Source organism: Leptinotarsa decemlineata, unplaced genomic scaffold (assembly GCF_025532065.1).
Source record: "Leptinotarsa decemlineata unplaced genomic scaffold, Ldec_3_MD MMD2_tig00026317_RagTag_RagTag, whole genome shotgun sequence".
NCBI classification, from domain to species: Eukaryota; Metazoa; Arthropoda; class Insecta; order Coleoptera; family Chrysomelidae; genus Leptinotarsa; species Leptinotarsa decemlineata.
This window is the reverse complement of record NW_027412686.1, coordinates 1,895,222-1,920,433: the sequence shown is the minus strand read 5'-3', so window position 1 is coordinate 1,920,433 and position 25,212 is coordinate 1,895,222. Positions and strand designations below refer to the sequence as shown.

The 25,212-nt window shown below is 37.7% G+C and overlaps 2 protein-coding genes across 2 annotated transcripts; both read left to right on the top strand.

The window, feature by feature from the left end:
* The first annotated feature begins 16,101 nt into the window (after window positions 1-16,101).
* Window positions 16,102-18,635, top strand: LOC141485363 (uncharacterized). The gene is made up of 2 exons (XM_074181869.1): window positions 16,102-17,422; window positions 17,486-18,635. Exon 2 carries the CDS (start codon window positions 17,490-17,492, stop codon window positions 18,633-18,635), a length of 1,146 nt encoding a protein of 381 aa, XP_074037970.1. The 5' UTR covers window positions 16,102-17,422; window positions 17,486-17,489.
* On the top strand, window positions 18,636-21,110 carry LOC141485361 (uncharacterized). Its single transcript, XM_074181866.1, has 2 exons — window positions 18,636-19,939; window positions 20,003-21,110. The coding sequence occupies exon 2, from the start codon at window positions 20,007-20,009 to the stop codon at window positions 21,108-21,110; it is 1,104 nt and encodes a 367-aa protein (XP_074037967.1). The 5' UTR covers window positions 18,636-19,939; window positions 20,003-20,006.
* The last annotated feature ends 4,102 nt before the right edge of the window (window positions 21,111-25,212 follow it).

Below are 25,212 nucleotides of genomic sequence, written 5' to 3'. Positions count from 1 at the left end.
ATGTGTTGCAATAACCTGAAGCACAAATGAACGTAGAGGTATTGCGAAAGAAAAATTAGATTACTCGAGTAACACTTTGAGTCCGGCTGAGGAAGCTATTGGATAGCGAAACACATATTGCGGTTATGTGAAATGTTCACAGAAAATCTCCCAATATATTCCATCACATAGAATTGAGTTAGACCACATAAGAAACTAAAGAAATATAAAAACCGCAGAGGTCTGTAACATAATACCTGGTACAAGTATGAAATGTATCTGTATCATAAAAAATATTTCTGACTGACACAGTTGAAGGTAGATATGAAACAAATTATATCACAAGCATTTTTTCCTCACCAGAAGAAAAATGCTGTATTTCGACGCGCGTCGCTCTAACCAAGTTAGCATTATCAGGAGATGAATTTTAGTCCTTTCTGTAACATCAGATCAAGACTAAGATATTCACGGTTCTTCAACACTAATACAAATTTCAATTTCCTCAGCAATACAAACATTTCAATTTCTACACGTTTCGCGATTAAGTAGAGTGTATACAAAATTTTAACAAAGGCCTAGGGTTGATATGTAAAAACCAGTCACAGATAGACAAGGATAACAGATCAAGTGTCTACAAACTAACATGCGAATCATGCCCAAAGGTGTATGTGAAAAGGACTTCAAGACATTTCAAAACAAGAATCTCAGAACATAAAAGAAGTTTTGAACTGAAGAAGATCAATTTTTTGGGAAAGAAAGTTTTTGGCTTTCTACTACTCCATCTGATACAAAAACAGTTTGTATTTCAAACATTTGTTGTGGAATAAGAATCAGATATCATTCACATGAGTTCTACTTTGAATGAATGGTAATAAATTGTACTCACATAGAACACTGTCACCCTCACTGGTATACACCGATGTTTCTCCTTAAGACACTTGCCCTAAGGCTCTTCAGTACCAAATTGGATAACATTATAGAAAATACAATTTCACCTATACATGTCACCATTTAGAGAACGATCACAATTTCAACATTATGTACGACAAAATCCATGTAGAAGCTGAGGGATAGAAGTTGAACCTGCTAAGGTCGCTGGAAATAAATGAGAGTAAACGTTCGAGTTCCCTACTGAACGACCAACAGGAGGTTGACCACTCACCATTGTTCAACCTTTTTTCATAATACAAAGAAATGTATTCATATTCAAAATGTAGCTGATATTCAAGTATTTAGAATGTAATTGGTTTACTAATTTTACATAAGATCGCTTTCACTAATAACCACTCAAGTTGGGAATCTATCATTGTTGTACATAAAAATTGTAGCCCAGTGTTTAATATTCTCTTTACCATGCGACTTCTAGAAGCAGGAGTCCCACAAGGTGTAGTTATTTCGCCACACCTCTTCTCGGTATATACAGCAGATATGCCCAAGCCAGAGAACAACTTGAACAGCATTATCGTATCATCAGCTTTATGGATTTACTTCCATATTTTGAAAGAAATGTCGGTAGAGTGAAATTCCGTTTTGAAAACCCTATATTATCCAAATCAACAAGAGTAAAAATCATGGAGAAAACACTCTAGAAAGTGAGCAAACTTGGTTAATTGTCCTCATCAGCGCATTATAGCCAAGACGGACAACACCTGGGTTGATTGTAAAATTACGACTAATAGTTTCGTAAAAAAAATACATTTTCGAACATAAATTCGTTTAGGTGCTACTTCGCTGAGACGCTGGATGTGTTTTATGGATTTTACTTTTCTGGAATTTCCCAAAAGAGTCAAAAAATTTGGTCATGGTGGAGGCCTTCAAATCTTGAACAGTGGAAAATGTTGCTCTGAAATATTAACGAACACCATATTCCATGTTCTTTTGGGAAGCACGTGAGCCACACACAAAAATGATCCGACAAGATATAGCATCGAAGTTTGGTCAGTAAACCCTCATGCCACATCCGGTCAAAGACTTCAGAAATATCACATTTCTCGATTGCGTCATTCCAAATATAGGTGACATACGATAGAAGGTCGCCTGTTGATCTTTGTTTCCGAAATCCATATTGATGATGGCTCCAGATATTGAAGCCTTCCAAATATTTAAGGATATGGTGGCTTACGGCTTTCTCCATGATTTTTTATATCACTGATAGCAAAGCGTTTGGTCTGTAGTTATTTGGAAACATCAAGCCAAGGAACATTTCAGAAATGGTCGTAAAGTTCCCCCCACTGAGCAGATCTGTTCCCCAACAGTGAAATGAGTTTGTAGTCAGAAAATCCCAATGGAGACCTTACGGTGACTGTGTAAATTTCTGGATTGGTTGTTAGGTATAAATCCAGAAGACTTGCATATTCTCCATCACGGTCAGGAATCCTGCGTGACTCATTTATAAACTTAATAAGTCCGCTGTTTATTGCAAAAGCCTCAGCTTCGGGACCTTGTTCGTCGTTGATATTTGAAAATTTGAGAAATTCGATATTGTGGACCGAATATTGAATTTCTGCACTGGGATGATTGATTTGCAGAAAGTCAATGGTGTTTAGAAGTGAAGAGAATAGTGCCCCTATATTGTGAATATGAATTTAGTGATCTTTTGTGATATTAGTCCGCAATAAAGCAGAAAACTTGGCCGGACAAATGAAGAAGGCTGCCGTTCTTGGTTCACTGAATAACCTAATGCTGTGGGGAATGGTTATTGGTTGGTAATGCCGGCGCGCCCTTCTAAATGTGTCGGAGATTCAAGATCAGGGCCCAACAGATGCAACTTTTGAGATAAAACTGTCATAATTATACCTTTTTTCATTTCGAAAAAATCTTGGAATTTTGATTATCAGTTTGTTGAATAACATTCAATATTATTAGGAAAACAATCAATATGGGGTTCAAGGATCATAATAAGCTAGGAAATTGATCCACACGGGATTATAGCAATGTTTTCGAATTTTTGCTGAATGAAATATTAGTTGCCTGATAAGTAGAATTAAAAAAGCGATTATATTTTTATAGTGACTAACATGACGACATAAAACTATAACTACATCTGATAGATTTGAATGCGAACATGTTCGTATTATATTGTAGACATGATGGCGAAGAAAAATAAATGACTGGAAGGTAATCAAGAGCCTGCATTTCAAACGTTCTCAGTGATTGTGAATTTTTCCAAAATATTTACGTAGTTCCTGATAACGGCTTCCTTTTCATTTGATCATCCTGTATGGGATGGATTAGGTCCTAATAAGTTTAAAGTCTTATATTGCAAACAAAAAAAAGCTTAAAAATCACTACCGTTCGTGTTCATTCGTATATTATTTTAGTAATTTATATAGACAATGCGGACAACGAAAAATCAATACATTTGTCTCAGAAGTCTCATAAAATTTTATTTATAACACATGCAATAAAATTTATTACTTGACTTTCTGGTGCAACGAATAACTCAAACTAATAAATTGGAACCGTTTCTATAAACAATAAATTTAATTTGAGTTCATGCCGCGCTGCGTCTAAGTTGGCGCCGTTTGCGGTTTTAGTAGAGTCAATTCGTCAAGGTCACATTTGAAACAGAGTGAAATAACAAAATGTAATTGCAGTAAAGTAATCTGATACAGAGTTTCACTTTCGAACATCCCACCTTAGAGATCTCTTTTTCAATAAATGATATCAAAAATAAGAAAGGCATATAAGTTTTATTTTCAGAAGCATCACTTTCGAGAAATATTTACTAAATATGCAATTCACTTCCCCAGAAATAGTGAATGTTATCCTTAGAATTTCAAATTGAAATTGAGGAAGCAGCACAACATTTGAAAGATTCTTTAATTCATTTACTAAATCAGGAGTTGAAAAATAGTTGCATAATTTTACGTAATTTCAAAAATAATTTGGAAAAATAAGAGAACATGTTCAAGAACAAGCATTTCTCCCAATCACCAGAAATACTCATCGCGCATTTCACTAATTAAGTTGGCGTCTTCAGGAGAAAAAAATTTTTGGATTTATTCTACGCCAGAGGTTCCAGTTCTACCTTCTATTGAGAGAACATCTTCAAAAGTTTGTAACCTGAGAAAATTATTACAAAACATCAGCAACACCAATGTTACTTTTTGAATTTGGCGCAATATGCATGAAACTCGCAATCAAACTGTAGAATTTTGAGTAGGTTAGGTTAGCTTAGGTCTGAAGTGAGTGGGTCTATTCGACGATGGTGAGTGGTCTTTCAGGTCAGATGGTAAGAGTACGGCTCTGCCGAACTCTAAGAACCTGATTCGGTCCTCAGCGGGGCAGAAACAAAGTATATGCTCTGCTGTTTCATCATTTTCCAAACAGAGGCGACACACACTGTCTTCCGACAGTCCAAGTCTCTGCATATGATGATTCAAATGAGAGAACCTGAAAGAAGGCCTGTTAGACATCGTAGTTCATCCCTACTGTAGTCCAACAACTGTTTGGTATCAAGCTTCGTAGGATGAATAAACGCCTTGGAGTGAGCCAATCTTGAAAGATTCTGCCAGAAGTCCATAAATCTTCTTGCCATCCAGGTGTTCAATGTTTGCTTGGCAAAGCCTAAAGCGACGCTAATGACAGGTTCTGGTCCGATGAAGCTGCTTGCAGCACCCTCCTTTGCAAGGGAGTAGCTTCATTGCCTTCCAGGCCAGTATGGCCAGGAATCCAGACCAGAGACAATATGTTAAGTGACAGTTGGAGGTATAAAGTCAGAGGTCATTTCCAGAATGCTGTGACTTCCAGTGTCAACCAACAGTCTGTTGCACTCTGCATTAAATTGATTTGTGCAATTGGCAATGTGCACAAGTCTGTATACAGTCCATCTAGCTTCTCTTTCCAGAAAAATGTGGAGAGGAGGTAGATTTAGAAGGATCTCCATGGCCGCTGACGGTGTGGTACTGATGGCACCACTGATAGCCAGACAAACCTGTCTCTGTTAGCCAGAGAGGTTCGTTTGGGTCGTTTTCTGTAAAGCCTTCGGCCACCAGGCAATTGCGCCATAAGTGATCATTGGTCTAACAATCATCACATAAATCCAGTGGATTTGTTTGGACCTAAACTCCAAGTTTCACCACAAATCCTTCGACATGTCCATAGAGACAGTCTGGCTTTGTGTAAAACTTTTTCCAAGTGAGCGTTCCAAATGAGTCTTTTATCAAGGACAATGCCAAGATATTTCACATCCGTTTCAAATGGAATGACCTCACCATTGAGGGAAAGTGACGTTAGATCGTCCAATGAGAATTTCAAGTAAACAATGTTTGTTAAAGCAAGTTCTCAAAAATGAAAATTATTATCTTTATAACTTAGCACAAAAATCGATAAAAATGAATCCGCAATAAAAAAAAGTTCTACTTCCAGTTCCAGTGACGCAGTTTAGCAATTGAATACAGAATTTGGGATTTTTTATTTTTCAAAATATTTCGTTGCTGAAAGTGTAGAAATGCCAATAACACACTAATGTTTCTCAAAGGAGGAATATTGGTCAGGCATTCACGAGAATTAAATAATAAGGGTAGGTAGTTCCAATAAAATATTTTTCACAGTTATACTAGGTGAACAGTTTCGAATGTTGATAAAGACGGCAAAAAATCAATCAAAACTGAAAAAAATGAATTGATTTTTGAATATCATTAGATAAGATTATTATTAAATTGGTTATCATTGGCTTCTACTGAATTTGACGGTGAAGAGATATTTGGCTATACTCTAAAATTCCAATGAACCGTTAAATGTACATAAATCAGAAGAGCAGAATGAAAATGAAGTCATTACTCTTGACAAGTTGAACTGGAAGAAGAGTTTCTACGGTGTAGATAAGATTAGTTGCGGCAGAGACATTATAATGCCTGTAGACAAATCATACGATTTCTCTCTGACGCCTTAATTACAACACTATTCAATTTATAAAAAACAACTTTAACGTTCGTTCCATACTTTCAACGTAAATCTGTTATTATACGAAGAACTTTTTCGAAAAAAGAGTAACGCAAAACTAATTTATGAATGTAAATATCACATACACTGTTGAAAAATAGAATTAATTCTGATTCAAAAAGTTTATGATTCCAAATTAAATAATAAAAAAGAAATTTGAAGTGAAAGTTAAAATCGAAGGACTTCCGCTGTTCTTCTACTTATGAATATTCATTATATTAGAGTCAAAGACCAACTCTGGCTACGAATGTCAAACAATCTGGCGCCTTTCTCGTAATAATTGTCAATATACAATAAGTATCTTGTCATTTCAAACAACGGGGCTCTACCGTAAAGTACGCTCTTCTGCAGATACATAACAGGTCCCATGGAATTTATTTATTCTGTGTGAACCGAGTGAGACTTCCTGGTAAGAGGTCATATACTGAAACAAGATTGCACTCAATTAACGAAGGATCGCATTGTGGAAAGTGAGAAAGATGACTGGAATGCAACTGGCAGACACAGTTTGTGATCGTTAAATTTTCAACAGCATGGTTTTTAGATTGAAAAACTTGATTATTATATGAAAATATGGAAATGGAAAGGAATTATGACCTCAGGTAGGAAAGTTTCGTAACTCAGTGATTTTCAAGGGACAAAAATAAACGTTATGAAATGTCAGAACAAATTACCAAGTGTTGTCAAATGAAAACTTTCACTTTATTCAATCCACAACATTCGGTTCAAAGATTTCTTCGACATTATTTTCCAGAGCACCAAATCTGAAGAATTAGCAAACAACAATGTGAGATTCAGTTTCATCTACCTCTTTCTTGTTGTAATATTGTTAGAGTTATTTTTTCTACCATGCAACATTTTGGTTCATCCATTTCTTATTAGAGTCCAGAAAATACTAGAACCTAATCGTTTCATTACGTTTTTTCTCCATCCTATTATAAATCCATTCATACAATATTGTTCCCTACAGTATGATTCACTATCTGGCATTCGCATAAGACAAAGTTAATTGAACCTTTGTGAAGAATATTACTGGAGTTCTATCCCAACACCAAACCATTATTTTTAACACTTCGACACGTGTTTCAATCACCAAGTGATCATCTTCAAAAGGAAGATTAGGGAGGAAGTTTAATCAGCAAGTGATCATCTTCAAGAGGGAAATTAGAGAGGGAGTTGAATCCTCCTCGTGAAGAGGATCACTTGGTGATTGAACGCGTGTCGAGGTCTTGAAAATAACGTTTAGTGTTGGGATAGAATTTCAGTGGTATTCATTACTACACCAAAGGTTCCAAACAGTGCATCACATGAACTTTTGTAGCACAAACTGCAGTCAAAGTCTCCTTTTCACAGCGCTATGTTGTTCATGTATTCCCTGAATGGACAGAATCCTGTAATTTTGTGAGCCGATTCCAGTTTGGTTGGAGCAGTTTTCTTGTTTTTTTTGTCGGAGACTCCTCTTATACAGTGCATAGAAGTTGAAGATAACAATGAATCTTGAAGTACATAACTTTTCATCCTAACAATAGCATGATTTCTTATGAAGTTAACATCAACCTGGCGAAATTATAGAAAACCTCGTCACTGAAACTTAGAGCCTTACATGAGAAGGCAAGAACGAGGCTGGTATCTGATGTTTCTAGTCCACTCAAGTCACCATTTTCCATGAGGACCCGTGATCCAGAAACACTCTGAAGAAATAAGCATGTCATAAACATCTCCAGTTCGATGGATACTATAGAGTCTTCCATTAAGCGCTTCCTATCTCTAAATTTGATTGAAAAAAAGATATCTTCGAAATTTGTATTCGTTTGAAAGACCTATTGATGCCATTTAGTGTGGAATATAACATCATTCAAATGTCCTCTGCGGCTTCTCTGGGTGAAGCGCATCCAAAACGTTCAATTTTACATTACTCTGGCGAAATCAGCCAATTTGATCGACGACATGGGTTGAGTTGGCTTTGAGGACCGCTGTGGTTTGTGGCTTATTCGCATACACCTGCGACTTACAAAAAACCCCATGAAAAGCCTAACGCAGTCATATCACATAATCTTGGTGGCCAGTTCACATCACCCTTACGTGGGATGACCATGCCTCCCAATCGCTAGTGCATAATATTCAATGTGGCAGTAGCTGTGACATGTAGCGCAGTCCTGTTGAAACCACATGTCGTAGGTGTCCAGATCATCCAATTCAGGCCGAAAAAAGTTGTTAATCATCGACCTATAGTGCTCGCCGTTGACAGTGATTGTCTGGCCAACGTCGTTTTCAAAGAAATATGGATTGATGACGCCGACAGCCAAAAATCCACATCAAACAGTTACTTTTTTGGGATTCATTGGACGCTTTTGGATATCATGTGAATTGGTATCATCTCAAATTCGGCAATTTTGATTGGTCACATCCAGAAATGGGCCTTATCGCTGAAGATGATTTTTGATGAAAATTAGGGTTAGTTGTCAACTGCTCCAGCGAACACACGCCTATGGTAGTTTACCTTCAGCTACGACGCAGAGTTCGCCAGGTTGTTGTCTGCGAAAGGCCGAGTTCTTGTGACAAATGCGAAATCGACTACTTTGGATTCTCCTGTACACTCTCACAGACAGCGGCGATGTTTTCCGCAAATATTGAATTTCGTCCACGTACGGGTGTTGGTCGATCGTTTACTGAACCAGTGTACTCAAATTCATCCACCATATTGCGAAGAGTCCTCTTCATAGGACGATTATGGGCAAAGCGTATTGCTTCGTATTGTTGAATGCTATATCCTCCATGGTGATTTGTCGAAACATGCTGAATGAATGACAACTAATATGACAGATGTAGCTTCAACTAGATGGCCGTTATCAATCGTCAAAATTCGGAAGTCCCTGTTGGAAGATCTTATATTAACGTACCAATAAATATAGATAAGTATAATTAGAACCTCTCGCATGAAATAAATCCTATGAAAACCCTTTTCCCATAGAACCAGAGATCTGTTATGTAGAATGTTGTTAACAAGAATAGGAGATGATTGATAGTAGGTGTTGTGTGTATGAAAAGTGTTTTCATGTGTTTCCGTGGATCATGCTGTGAACTGGAAATAATTAGACATACAGGGTGTTTCTTAAACACATGCTAATATTCCAGGAGGTAATTCTTAGACCCATTTTAAGAAAAAAACTTCCTATGGACGTATGTCCTGAACGCCTTAACTTTTGAGATACAGGGTGGCAAAGTTTTCAAAAATAATCAGTTTTTTAATAATATAATAATATAATATAATATTTTATTCACCATTCACGATACATAGTGTATATATGGTAAGTCAATCAATAATCAGAATTAATACTAGGTATAAATTTAAAAATGTTAATATTTATACAAGACGTCACTAAAAAGAAAAAAAAAGAAATAAATTTATACATACATATAAACACATACACAATTGAAATATATAAAAACGTATACAGATCTAGTTCATCTACACACAGGTAAGTCTTCTTCGAGAAAGTGTAAATAAGAACGACCATCAAGGCGTCCTGGTAGAAAAAATGGGCCTATTAGATGATCACCTATAATTCCTGCCCATACATTAACCGAAAATTGGTCTTGGAAATGGGTTTCGGTTATTGCATGGGGATTTTCTTCAGCCCACACATGATTGTTATGGAAATTTTGAATGGCATTCCGAGAAAAATTTGCTTCGTCTGTGAACAAAATTTGTGTCTCAAACTGCGGATTTAGTGAAATATTTTGTAGATACCACTGACTGAAGTTCACACGCTGTGGAAAATCTCTGGAGAGTGATGCCTGCACTCTTGAAATATTGTATGGGTATAACAAAAAATCAACCAAAATACGCCAAACAATTTGATGACAAATATACAGAGTTCTAGCGATCTTCCTCGTACTCGTCTCAGGATGTTCCTCAATTTCTTGCAGCACCGCTTCCTCAATTTCAGGAGTTCTTACTACACGAGGTCTACCTTCCGGAGTCCCTTTCTTGAAACTACCAGTTTTCCCAAGTCGACGATGAATATTTGAAAAGGTTCGGCTATCTGGTAAGGCACGATTAGGATATCTTTCCTGATAAATACGCCTGGCGTCTGTTGCATTACCATCGGCAAGGCAATATACGTAATGCATTTGCGCCATTTCCGCATTCGTATAATTTACCATATTTACTGATATTCAGAAAAACAGCGGACTACCAAAATAACTTCAATAACACTTCAAAATCAATCAAAACGCGCTCTGACAGTTTTTAACACCAACACCTTACTTTAAACCAACATAAATATTAGCTACTGACGTATGTACATACAGAGAATTCGTTTTTTATTGCTATGGTGGATACGCTGTTTTTTCTGCTTTTAATCTTTAAAAGAAATCACATATCGATAAACTCAATATTTCCAAGAGGTGCAGTAAATACATTCTGCTACACGTCATTTATTCCAGGATAACTGAATTTATGTTTTCAAAAATTATTAAGCGGTGCTGCGTTATGACATAATTTTAATTGAGAACAGTGCATCTGACAACAAACAAATAACTTTTAGATCCTCAATTATTTTGCAACAAATCTGATCTCTTAGTTTGCTTTCAGTCGATGCACGATACCGCATCAGATTTTTAAGGAATTTATCCGTAAGTAAAGCGATTTTTAATTTATTGAGCGAAAACCATGCGTCGGACAAAGAAAACCCAGCAAATCAAATGTGCTCAAAAATGTATGGAGATTTTAAAAATAATTTTTAATTCAAGATAAAGCAGTGGCGTAGTATTTTTTTCGCCAAAAATATACATTTCAAAACTCGTACGTACGCCACTGGCAGAGAAATTTAAGAAAATTGTACATCAGAAAATGCGCCTTGAGGCATGGAACATATGTACCAAATATGCCAAAGATGTCTACAAAATTATCTCAGTTATTATTAAAAAACTGATTATTTTTGAAAACTTTTCCACCATGTATCTCAAAAGGCGTTTAGGACATACGTCCATAGGACGTTTTTTTCTTAAAATGGGTCTAAGAATTACCTCCTTTAATATTAGCATGTGTTTAAAGAACACCCTGTATATTTAGAGTCAGGTTGAGTTTCAAATGGGTTTTTGATCAGAGATTTTTCAAAAGATTATTTTCCTGAAATATTCGCACGTATAACCCACTTGATTCAATACAATCTTTGAATCCCCATTTTCCGCCTTGGAGATGAAAATTCCTGATTCCCTTTTCTGATGCTTATTTACGCTATAGAAAGAACCTACCTGCATATTTAAAGATTCTAGGCTCAGTAGCTTCGGCTGTAGGTACGTTAATATAAGAGCGGACAACAGCTAGTAATTAATATTTTTACTCCAAAAATACAGTAATTAAAAAAATATGCCAACTGCACCAAGTAATGAATAGCTTCGAGAATCGAATTATGTTACCTATAAGAAATTCGCAAAACTAACACAACCATCAACGACGTCTGCGACCCGCGTTCGGGTCGCATTTTTGGCGATGGCGCTTCATTGCTTAGAAGGCCCTTCCACTCCCGCGCATCGTTTCCCGCCCTCTTACAGTAGACGCGACGCGTAATGGCTTCCTGCGTTACGTCAAGTTAATCTTATCGTGACAAATTTCAAACGATTCGTCCAAATCTCAATGTAAAAGACGAAGTTCATATATATTAAATACTCGAAACGACAATTGTATCAATTTTTATAAGAATTTGACAAGTATTCTGAAATGTGCATTGAAAAAAAGTATTCAATTTGAATTGTATTTATGCCTCAGTATTTTGCATCTAGTGGCTACGACAAAAGAGGTAGTTATATGCTATCGCAGACTTTAATTTAGAACTATTTAAAATAAACAGGGAGCAAGAATTTTTTCGACCTACATAATACTTATCGTTATATTATGACTAAAATCACAGAAAACCTTTGTAAATTGTAGCCTATATTTTATTCTGATTAATAAGCTGCATTTATGTAAAGTTTCATTTGAATCCGTTCAGTCGTTTAGGCGTGAAAGAGTCACAAACATACATACAAACATCCATCCTCACAAACTTTCACATTTGTAATATTAGTATAGATTCTATAACATGTCTTTGTGCAACGAATACAGATTATTATTTCTGAGACGAAAAAATCTTCTTACATCTTCAGTATTGACTGTGCGTAGAAGATATTACAAACACGTTCGAGATCCTAAAGTCTATTCCATGTGTCATTTATATCTTTCTGAAATGAGAGATCACCCGGCTAAATTGATTCGTATCGTCTTTTAAGAAATGAATGTCGAGGGATAGTGATACGATTTGTATTGAGTCGTCTTGTTGGTAGTAGCATTGGTGTTAAGATTGAAATTGTTACTTTTTGATGAAATTTATTTAGGAGAAAGAAGTGAGAGATGATGTGTATGAATTTTTACGAGAATTTGAATTGTAAAAAACTAGTATTGAATATAATTTCATACTTATAGTTTTTTGGAATGTTTCCTTCATATCATTTGTTTGAATTATTCCTGTGTTAACTGCTATTGAACTTTTTTGTAGAATTTAAATTATTTCAAATCACTTAAGATTAATAAAACTACCAGAACTCCAGCAAGTATCAAACACATATTTTCAGAAGAAGTTAGTAGGGTGCTAATGCCGACTGAACGCCTCCCCCCACCCCTTTTGACCTTGAGACGTCACACGACCTTGAATGACGTCACCTAACCTTGAACGTCGTACACGTAGTATGAGCTTGAATGCGGTGTTTGACCTTGAGTGTGGGGTTTGACCTTGACGTTCGACACTTCGACTACCTTGAGCTTGCTCCATGGCATTGAATGTTGACCTTGAATGAAATCGTGACGTGTACAGAATATAACCTTGAACAGTGGGCGTTCGGCGTTGTCCACTCCCTTGTTGGTAATTCCTATATAAGTTCAGAATATCGTATGACGTCACCTAACCTTGAACGTCGTACACATAGTATGAGATTGAATGCGGTGTTTGACCTTGAGTGTGGGGTTTGACCTTGACGTTCGACACTTCGACTACCTTGAGCTTGCTCCATGGCATTGAATGTTGACCTTGAATGAAATCGTGACGTGTACAGAATATACAGTGGGATTAGGCGTTGCGGTGTTTGACCTTGAGTGTGGGGTTTGACATTGACGTTCGTCACTTCGACTACCTTGAGCTTGCTCTGTGGCATTGAATGTTGACCTTGTAGCTCTCATTTGGGTTATGGTGGGGGGGAGGAGTTGGGCTTTTATAAGGAGTGTGGTGTGAACGTTTCACTCATTTCAAATTCTCCTTATCGTACGGTATATATTTCTATATACAAGATGTATTCGTGCGTTGATTGTAAAAAAAGTTTCACTCGTAGTGACAACCTACGTCGTCATCAGCGGGATTCCTGCACACCCGCAAATGGTGATGGACCTCCAACATCGAAGAGGCAACGGTTGACACCCCCAGCACTTCCAACACTGCAAACATGCGTTTGCTGCAATTTGACTATTGCAAGCGATCAGATGAATGTACATCGGAGGACGTTGCAGCACAGAACAAATGCATGTGTTCAATATGGGGAAGGTGTGAAAATTGTCAATACAGCTTTCAAGTGTCGAATTGTGAGCTACCGAGTGGACAGTGAAAACCACCACATGGATTACCCAACATTCTTCAATGAAATTAAGCAGAAAGTAGTGAAACTACTCGAAGAAGTGTTGGATATCCATAAATGCATGAAAGTGAACATGGAAGTGTTTGGGCGGTACAGTCTGCAAACTAAGGATCTTTCAGACATCAAATCATTTAATAGTCCCAATGAAGTAATTGATCAATCGAATGATTTGGATGTGGTTTATAGCAGTTTTGCAGATAGTTTAACTGTTAAAGCAGCGGAATTTCAAGATCGGGATTCAGGTATGTGATCTAGTCAAAATGTTGATGATGATGGACTTATAGAGAAAACCTATATTTTCAGGTTGGACCATTGAGAAAATTTTGTACTTGGAGGTGAATATCAACAAGTATAGCCCCTTCGGAGGGTCTTCATACATCAAATTGCCAAGGTTCATCGAATTGAAGAAAAGTGTGGTGAATGTTCTTAATCAAGATCAGTGCTGCTTTGCGTGGGCTGTGACTTCAGCTTTATACCCTGCCAGTCAGAAACTTAATGAAATTTCATCATATCCCCACTTCTCAACCGTCTTGAATGTAGCAGGTATGGAATTTCCAGTTAAGTTGAAAGATATTCCTAAGTTTGAGGTTATGAACGATTGCTCTATCAATGTTTATGGGTTGGAAAATGTTTTTAAAAATGGTAGAATTGAATATGAAGTTGTGGGTCCGTTACACTATTCTAAACGTAGATTAAATAGTCATGTTAATCTGTTGATTATTACAGATGATTCTGGTAATAGTCATTATTGTTGGATTAAGGATTTATCGAGACTAGTATCATCACAAATATCTGCCCGTGGTCATAAAAAGTATTTTTGTGATGGTTGTTTATTGTACTTTGATAATGAACGAACTTTATTGCGACATCAGTTGAATGATTGTAATCACATATCGACAACGACACCATCCACAAATTTCAGGGTTGATAAATTTGGTAAAAGGGTACCTGGGAATATTTTGAAATTTGAAAATATCGAGAAACAGTTGAGGGTTCCATTCGTTGTATATGCTGATTTCGAATCTATTCTGAAACCAGTGCATACTAATGAGCCAAATCCTGCTAACTCTTATACAAATCGAACATATCTTCATGAACCATATGCTTTTTCTTACCTCATAAAGTGCTCTTTTGATGATTCTACATCTAAATTTGTACTATATAGAGGTGCTGATGCAGCTAAAGTGTTTGTGTCAAACTTGGAGGCTGATGTCACCAATATTTATCACAAATATTTGAAGAAAGTCATTCCAATGAGTACATTGACTGATGAGGAAGAGCATGATTTCAATATTGCCGCCACATGTGGTATATGTGGAGAACCATTTGGTGATGGTGATATTAAGGTGCGTGACCACTGCCATCTAACGGGGAAAAAAAGAAATGGAGCTGCACATAGTATTTGTAACCTCAATTTCAAATTGCCCAACTTTATACCCATAATTTTTCATAATCTCAGTGGGTATGACTGTCATTTGTTCATAAAAGAGTTATGCACAAACAAAACAAAAGTTGATGTCATTGCTCAAACTAAAGAAAAGTATGTTTCCTTCACGAAACATATAATTATGGAGAGAATAGTAGATCACAATGGAGTGACGAAAAATAAGTTTTTGAAATTAAGGTTCATCGATAGTTTTAAATTTATGGCTGCTTCCCTTCAAGAGTTAGGTGACAATTTAGATGAAAAACATTTTGTGGAAACAAGAAAATATTTTCCCGAACAGGATAAATTCCAACTTATGAGGCAGAAAGGTGTTTTTCCGTACAGTTTTATCGATTCTTTAGATAAATTAAATTATTCTAGTATACCATCAAAGGTGGACTTTTATGATAAATTAAATGAAAAACATGTTTCTGATGAGGATTATGATAGAGTAAAGCAGGTATGGAACACATTCAATTGTCAAGATTTGGGTGAATATTCTGACATATACCTAAAATCTGATGTTCTACTGTTGTGCGATATTTTTGAAAATTTTAGAAATATGAGTTTAGATACATATAAATTGGATCCTGCTCACTATTTCACTTCTCCAGGTCTTTCTTGGGATGCTATGTTGAAGTATACGGGTGTCAACTTGGAATTATTAACTGATATCGATATGGTGCATTTTCTCCAAAACGGTATACGTGGTGGTGTAAGCCAGTGTTCGGAGAGAAAGCATATTGCAAACAATCAGTTTCTTCCAAATTATAATCCCGAAGAACCTTCATCTTTCATAATGTATTTGGATGCAACAAATCTGTATGGTCATAGCATGTCTCAATCATTACCTTTTGGTGGGTTCACTTGGTTGACCGCCAGTGAAATATGTCAGTTGGATATCAATAGTATTCCAGATGATAGCCCCCAAGGATACATACTTGAAGTAGATGTGCATTATCCTGTCGAGTTACACGATCTACATTCGGATTTACCATTTTTGGTTGAAAGTATTATACCACCTGGTTCAAAGTCCAAAATACCCAAACTTATTCCTAATTTGAATGATAAAAAAAATATATCGTTCATTATAGGAATTTGAAACAAGCGGTCCGTAATGGTTTGATGGTGATGAAAACTCATAGAATCCTCAGATTCAATCAGTCACCGTGGCTGAAAAAATATATCGATTTAAATACAAATTTGAGAAATAAGGCTACCAATAAGTTTGAGAAGGGTTACTTCAAATTGAATATAAATTCCATATTTGGCAAAACGATGGAAAATGTAAACAATAGAAGAGACATTCGAATTGTCACACATTGGGAATCCATAAGAAGAGGTATGGGTGCCAATGCTTTGATAGCTCGTCCCAATTTCAAAACATTATCCATATTTTCGGAAGACTTTGTCGTCATACATATGGATAAAGTTAAGGTTTGTTATAATAAACCATTGTATTTGGGGTTCAGTATATTGGATATGTCGAAAACAGTCATTTATGATTTTTTCTATGATGTCATCAAAAAACATTACGGACCACAAGCTTCTCTTCTCTATACCGATACGGATTCTTTGATACTGAAAATAATGACGGATAATTTTTATAATTTTATGATTGCAAATGTTGACAAATTTGACACTTCTAACTATAGGTTGGGTAATAAATTCAATGTGCCAGTTAGCAAATCGGTGATTGGAAATATGAAGGATGAACTTCCGAGTGATCCCATCATCAGTTTCCATGGCACCGGTGCGAAAGCATATCATGTACAAAGTGTGTCTGATGAAATAAAGAAAGCAAAAGGTATTAAAAAATCCGTTATAAAAAATCAAATTTCAATTGAAGATTACATTAGGATTGTTGAAACAGGCGGTATAATATTTAGAAAGATGAATGTATTCAGGAGTGATTTACATGATATTTACACGTTGATGTGCAATAAAGTCGCGCTATCACATAATGATGATAAGCGATTCATCATTCCTAATACCACCAAGACATTACCTTGGGGCCACAACGATATTGAATTCTATCAGACAAGTTCCGAACAAAATTTAAGAATTCTTTTGAATGTACTGAAAGATGAAAACAGTATAAGTGACAAGAAATTAAATTTACTCATTGCCTTATTGGAAGAGCAATCGAGTAATTGAATTTTTTCACTCATTACCTGGTTTGTTCAACAAATTGTAAAATTCATACTTGTCGAATATTTCAAACGAATTATCCTACCCCACTTCCACCCCCACTCCCATTCCCACCCGAAGTGGTAGGGAGCATACGGCTATAAAACATGAGGAGGAGGCCACAGTTCATCATTCGATTGCAGTCTTCCTTCGAAAGAAGCAGCCAACCTGAGATACCTGCCAGCCAACTTAGTTGAAAATTCCAAGCAGCTTGATGTAAGTACACACTTCCATACTATTTATATTATATTGTCTAATATTTTCATTTTCTCTTTCTAGAATCATGTCTTTTCTGAGGAATGCTCTGATGACCCCGATTACCACTCTCAGTGAGAGACAGTTGGAGGATGTAGAGCGGAGGAGGGTGGTTGTCCTACAGGACATCATGGTACAACCACCAGCTGCAACACCAGCTGCAGCTCCCATTCCACCACCGGGGATGACTTCCACCCAGGAAGTGGCGGCTCCCATTCCACCACCGGGGATGACTTCCACCCAGGAAGTGGCGGCTCCTGACTTGAAGTTCTTTTTCGAGGACTTCAAACCAACCCCCGAGGAGGAGGAGATTGACCCCCCACCAACTTTGTCGACATTCAGTGGACCAACTTCTTCGTCAGCACCCCAAATTGAAGATTTACTGAATGTCTACAACCCGGACCTGGACGAGTCTCTGGCGGATTTATCGCATCTTCAAAGCTTCTTATCGCCCATCGAACCATTATCCCCCATCGATTCAGGGGATGAGTTCGAGAAACCGGTGAAGAGGGCCAAGAAGATGAAGAAGTCCGCACCTGTGAAGAAGTCCGCACCTGTGAAGGCATCCAAAGCCAAAGGTGGGAGGGGTGGTAAGTTGAGTGCTTTTCGCAAAAAGTGTGAAAAGAACTCACCTTACGGTGGTTGGCCTACAGCACCCCTTCCTGCTCACTATTTCACTTCTCCAGGTCTTTCTTGGGATGCTATGTTGAAGTATACGGGTGTCAACTTGGAATTATTAACTGATATCGATATGGTGCATTTTCTCCAAAACGGTATACGTGGTGGTGTAAGCCAGTGTTCGGAGAGAAAGCATATTGCAAACAATCAGTTTCTTCCAAATTATAATCCCGAAGAACCTTCATCTTTCATAATGTATTTGGATGCAACAAATCTGTATGGTCATAGCATGTCTCAATCATTACCTTTTGGTGGGTTCACTTGGTTGACCGCCAGTGAAATATGTCAGTTGGATATCAATAGTATTCCAGATGATAGCCCCCAAGGATACATACTTGAAGTAGATGTGCATTATCCTGTCGAGTTACACGATCTACATTCGGATTTACCATTTTTGGTTGAAAGTATTATACCACCTGGTTCAAAGTCCAAAATACCCAAACTTATTCCTAATTTGAATGATAAAAAAAATATATCGTTCATTATAGGAATTTGAAACAAGCGGTCCGTAATGGTTTGATGGTGATGAAAACTCATAGAATCCTCAGATTCAATCAGTCACCGTGGCTGAAAAAATATATCGATTTAAATACAAATTTGAGAAATAAGGCTACCAATAAGTTTGAGAAGGGTTACTTCAAATTGAATATAAATTCCATATTTGGCAAAACGATGGAAAATGTAAACAATAGAAGAGACATTCGAATTGTCACACATTGGGAATCCATAAGAAGAGGTATGGGTGCCAATGCTTTGATAGCTCGTCCCAATTTCAAAACATTATCCATATTTTCGGAAGACTTTGTCGTCATACATATGGATAAAGTTAAGGTTTGTTATAATAAACCATTGTATTTGGGGTTCAGTATATTGGATATGTCGAAAACAGTCATTTATGATTTTTTCTATGATGTCATCAAAAAACATTACGGACCACAAGCTTCTCTTCTCTATACCGATACGGATTCTTTGATACTGAAAATAATGACGGATAATTTTTATAATTTTATGATTGCAAATGTTGACAAATTTGACACTTCTAACTATAGGTTGGGTAATAAATTCAATGTGCCAGTTAGCAAATCGGTGATTGGAAATATGAAGGATGAACTTCCGAGTGATCCCATCATCAGTTTCCATGGCACCGGTGCGAAAGCATATCATGTACAAAGTGTGTCTGATGAAATAAAGAAAGCAAAAGGTATTAAAAAATCCGTTATAAAAAATCAAATTTCAATTGAAGATTACATTAGGATTGTTGAAACAGGCGGTATAATATTTAGAAAGATGAATGTATTCAGGAGTGATTTACATGATATTTACACGTTGATGTGCAATAAAGTCGCGCTATCACATAATGATGATAAGCGATTCATCATTCCTAATACCACCAAGACATTACCTTGGGGCCACAACGATATTGAATTCTATCAGACAAGTTCCGAACAAAATTTAAGAATTCTTTTGAATGTACTGAAAGATGAAAACAGTATAAGTGACAAGAAATTAAATTTACTCATTGCCTTATTGGAAGAGCAATCGAGTAATTGAATTTTTTCACTCATTACCTGGTTTGTTCAACAAATTGTAAAATTCATACTTGTCGAATATTTCAAACGAATTATCCTACCCCACTTCCACCCCCACTCCCATTCCCACCCGAAGTGGTAGGGAGCATACGGCTATAAAACATGAGGAGGAGGCCACAGTTCATCATTCGATTGCAGTCTTCCTTCGAAAGAAGCAGCCAACCTGAGATACCTGCCAGCCAACTTAGTTGAAAATTCCAAGCAGCTTGATGTAAGTACACACTTCCATACTATTTATATTATATTGTCTAATATTTTCATTTTCTCTTTCTAGAATCATGTCTTTTCTGAGGAATGCTCTGATGACCCCGATTACCACTCTCAGTGAGAGACAGTTGGAGGATGTAGAGCGGAGGAGGGTGGTTGTCCTACAGGACATCATGGTACAACCACCAGCTGCAACACCAGCTGCAGCTCCCATTCCACCACCGGGGATGACTTCCACCCAGGAAGTGGCGGCTCCCATTCCACCACCGGGGATGACTTCCACCCAGGAAGTGGCGGCTCCTGACTTGAAGTTCTTTTTCGAGGACTTCAAACCAACCCCCGAGGAGGAGGAGATTGACCCCCCACCAACTTTGTCGACATTCAGTGGACCAACTTCTTCGTCAGCACCCCAAATTGAAGATTTACTGAATGTCTACAACCCGGACCTGGACGAGTCTCTGGCGGATTTATCGCATCTTCAAAGCTTCTTATCGCCCATCGAACCATTATCCCCCATCGATTCAGGGGATGAGTTCGAGAAACCGGTGAAGAGGGCCAAGAAGATGAAGAAGTCCGCACCTGTGAAGAAGTCCGCACCTGTGAAGGCATCCAAAGCCAAAGGTGGGAGGGGTGGTAAGTTGAGTGCTTTTCGCAAAAAGTGTGAAAAGAACTCACCTTACGGTGGTTGGCCTACAGCACCCCTTCCAGTGATGGAGGTGCAGAACTTGGTGGAAGTCGTCGCCCAGGTCCATCGGGATGCGTCACCCCCTCCAGTCACCCCCCAGGTCCATCGGAATGCGTCACCCCCTCCAGTCACCCCCCAGGTACGTGTTGAGCATTCCGAACAAGAGGTTGGCCCGGAAAATGTCCTTTCACAGACTGTGGTAGAGGGTAATAAACTCAAAGAGTCTATTACCTATGCACAGTCTGTGAAAAAGAGATATTTGAGGGAAAAGAAGGTTGTGGATGGTTCTGATTCCAGAAAAAGGGCCTTGATGGCGGATATTTCCACCATCGAGGCCCAGAAACTGGAATTAGAGAAGCGACTCTCTATGCTTAGGGCGAAACTTCAAGAAGAAGATTCGCAACAAGGAAAGAGTTTGGCTTACATCCAAAAATATGGACCTCTTGTTCAGGAATGGGATGCCATGTGCCAGGGGTTCCTTAATACCTAACCCCTTTTGTAAATATATTTTTGTTTAGTTTAAGTTAGATGTATGTTTAGAATAAAAAAATTGTAATTTTAGGAATATAATGAAAACTTGCATGTTAATTTTAAGGTTATGAATGTTATGAATGAAAAAATAAAATAAGGAATATTGGAGTGCATATCTATTTTGGTTGTTGCACACAAAATACTGCGTGGTTGGGGCAGTATTTATTCCTTCATTCTAGTCATTTTCTAGTCACATGTAGTATATAGAATAAAATTAGTTAAATAGAATAATTGTATAGAATTTCCATCATTTGAAAGTGTGTGAATTGTAAAATAGTTATTTTTTCTAGAGAATAAATAAAAGTGATTCTAGTAATGCTCTGAGTATAATTCCAAAACTTTTGACACTTCTCTCATCATTACTTCTCTCAACATTATTCAAACAAATTTCATTTATGTGAATGTGTAAAAATGAAATCATGAATCTAATGAATATTATATTGGATTTATTCCCCAATTCTCACATCAATACTTGAATAAATAACCTAGTGGGTCTTTATTTTTCACATATTCCCCCTCCCTTACTCTACCCCACTTTCTTCAAATCATATAAATAAGATTGTATTCTCAATATTCTTCAACTTGTTCGTTCATCATGAATCAAGCAACACCAATTATTCGGGAAGCTGATTCCACCAGTGAACCTCATTTTGCCCCACCAGAGAATTGGTCCTATGGTGACATTCAAGTTGCTGTAGTTGATTCAACATCTCCCGATGATGAATTCGATGGGTATTCAGATACAACAATAGAGCTGAATGAAGAACAAGATGTAACCTCAGACGAAGATGAATTTGAACATGATGAATTTGCCAGCCCAGAACTTGTGGATCAACTGTGGCTCGAAGATCATCAAATCGCTCCACCAAATATCATCGTGGTGGTTGATTCTCCCGAACCTGACATCATCATTATAGATGATGATGATGATGATCAGGTAGGTTAGGTTAGGTTTTCCTCGGAGTGCACATAGTACCTGGTTGGTGCACACGGAATGCTGCGTGGATGGGGCAGCATTCAACCTAACCACTCTATTTGGTAGTAGTGAAAAAAATAGGGCTATATCGGTACACCCTTGCGGTGAAACGTTAGTTGTTTCGCTATAAAATGAACTAATTAGAAAATGGAAACAGTTAATCATTATCTTTGAATATCTTTGGAACATTATTTCAATAATGTTGATAAAAATTCGTATCATAAAGAAATTTCAAGCAATGTATATTCGGATAAGTAACGAAGGGAAAGGTTGTATAGGCGATCGCGAAGCGATCGCTTCGCGATCGTGAAGCGATCGCTCAGCAGGCCGCTTCGCGGCCTGGGGCGCTCAACATCCACCACTTGCATCCGGGGCGCGTTTTTTGCGACCCCCACCTCCCCCCCACTCCGCCTCCCACTATACCCCCTCCTGTGCAAGAGTATAAATGTAGGAGTTCCTCAATGTAATCTTCAGTTGAGTAGCTATCGTCAGCATGTCAACATACCAGGAAGCCGATTCCACGACCGGACCCCAGGCGGAAGAACCTACAGCGCCACTCCCGGATCTTCAGTTGGAGGATTCCGATATGGAGAATCCAGATATGGAGGCCGATTCAACCACCACGCCTCATCACCCTTCCACATCTTCGGTCCAGGTACTGCATGTGACCAGTACCGAAGACCACTCCGAAGACTCTTGCAGCTCGGATGATGATGATGACGATCTCTGGGACGACGACGCATTTGCGGAGGAAATGGCGTTTTCTGAGGGTTCGGTGATGTGGCAGTACTTCCCCCGACCCGATGACAGCGACGACGACGACGACTTGTAATCCTTTCCTTTTTTTCCCTATTTTTTTCCCTATTTCACCCATCCTTTATCCTTCCTCGGAGTACACATTTTGTTTGGTTGGTGTACACGAGACACTGCGTGGTTGGGGCAGTGTCTACCTCCCTCTCTCCTTTCCACCTTTGAAATAAATATTCTGAATTACAATACCAATTACTCTTATTGACTACTCTGAATAAACACCCCTCGAATTTGAAATATTGTCTTATGAAAATTATATTTCCAAATCTTGACATGAATTCTGCAATTGTTCAGATAAGATAGAGCTAGTATGTTATCAAACAGATTCAAATCCACTCGGACGCTTAAACAATCATTTTTCAATGTGATTTATTTTACAAAGATAAGATATTCAGAGAACTTACATATTCTATAACACATTTGTGCATACCTCATATGTATATGGATGTACATTTTAGAGGTATATCCATATATTACAAACTACTCTTCGTATGATTATGTGACACTCAAAATATTCTATTTCTTTGACTGAGTGATCAATCTTATTATTAGATATCTACACTTTGTTTGTAGCTCTGAAAAGAGCTGTATTTTTGTTGACCCGAAAGTCCACGGTAACTGCTCCGCAGATGGGGTGTTGTTGCAATCTCATTATGAGATATCTACTCTTTGTTTAAATAATGTAGCCCTGAAAAGGGCTGTTTTTTTTTGTTGACCCGAAGGTCCACGGTTACATCTCCAGAGGTGGGGTGTTGTTACATATGATACAGACGGCTATTCTCCTAAAGTTGGTCAAAGGCCTATCACATGCTTTACACCATGTTTGCCCCATCTCCATGAAGCGGGCGGTGTAATGAATGTCGACGTGCTCATAATACCCTCCATTGTTATTCCGCACAGAATAAAAGCGGAAGCAACACCAACACAACTTCTCTATTTCACCGTCAATCGTTTTGATCCTGACATGGCTATCCGTTACACAATACAAATCTAACGGATCATCCAATGTCTCAGTGATATTCAACCACTCAACATTGCCAATAACTACTCCGCTGTCGTCAGTCTCGTGAGTCGAATCTGTTGCGATACCTTCATCTTCTTCTTCAACAAGACCTTCTTCATCATCATCAATGTCTAAATCCCCAACACCTTGCTCAATTGCCTCATCGTCTTCGATATTTAAGCCACCTTCTGCACCTTGCTCATTCACCTCATACTGCATATCTCCACCATCATTTTCTTCGTCAACACCCACTATCTGTCCAACGTCTTCAAACTCTTCCACCAGCTCATGGTTATTAATATCTCTCTGAGATAATAATGCTAACACAGCAGCTCTCTGGGCAGACATATTAATGTATTCTTGTGGTGATACTTGAATACTGACTGAAGTTTACAATCACTCACCGATTTTTATATGATTTTTGACAGTGGTGGTGGTAGCTCCCTCCACTCTACCCCACTCTTCACGGTACCTGTTTATAAGAGGGAAACATGGGAGCGTGAGAGTGTAGTTAAATTCATCGATTGAATATTTGTACATCTATCAGTGAATATGTCTTTCCCTAAAGAGTGGGATACAAAACCGACAATACGCGGCTTTCCAATCAAAATTGGCAAACATATAGTGTGTTACAACTGCCATGGGTATTGGCCTGAAACATATATCAACCCATGTACCGGCCTGTGTCGTAGATGTGTTGTGGCAAGGAATCCAGACCCACTTCGGAAGAGGATAAATGGTTCAACTCTAGAAGTAAGTGACTACCGCCAGCAGTGCCGAGAATGTTCGAAAGAGATTATGTGTAATAATATGGGCATTTCAAGGAATATATGCATAAATTGTGTAGCGACTTGCGATACATTAGTCCAGCGATGTCTACAATGTGGTGAATATAGTGTGGATTGTTGGAACAATTTATGCAGTGCTTGTAGAAATGATTGGCAATTGTGTGAGAATGTCGGCCAATTTCACCCCAACAGAGATGTCCACTTTCGAGAGTGCTGGTGTCTAACCCATGAAGAGCGGATAGAGAGACGGAGGATTCATGGAAATCTTATGCTAACATACACATCTTGAAGTGATTTCAATATGTTGAATTTATGAAAAATAAAACCAATAGTTTACATATTACTTGCATCATTTCTAAGGTTATTATTCTATTTAGTTTTTAATAAATAAAACAATTTTAATACACTATTTTTTTATTTTTTATCTAATATTGAGTACAATCATGATAATGTCATTACACTAAAGAATTTTCATCGATCCATG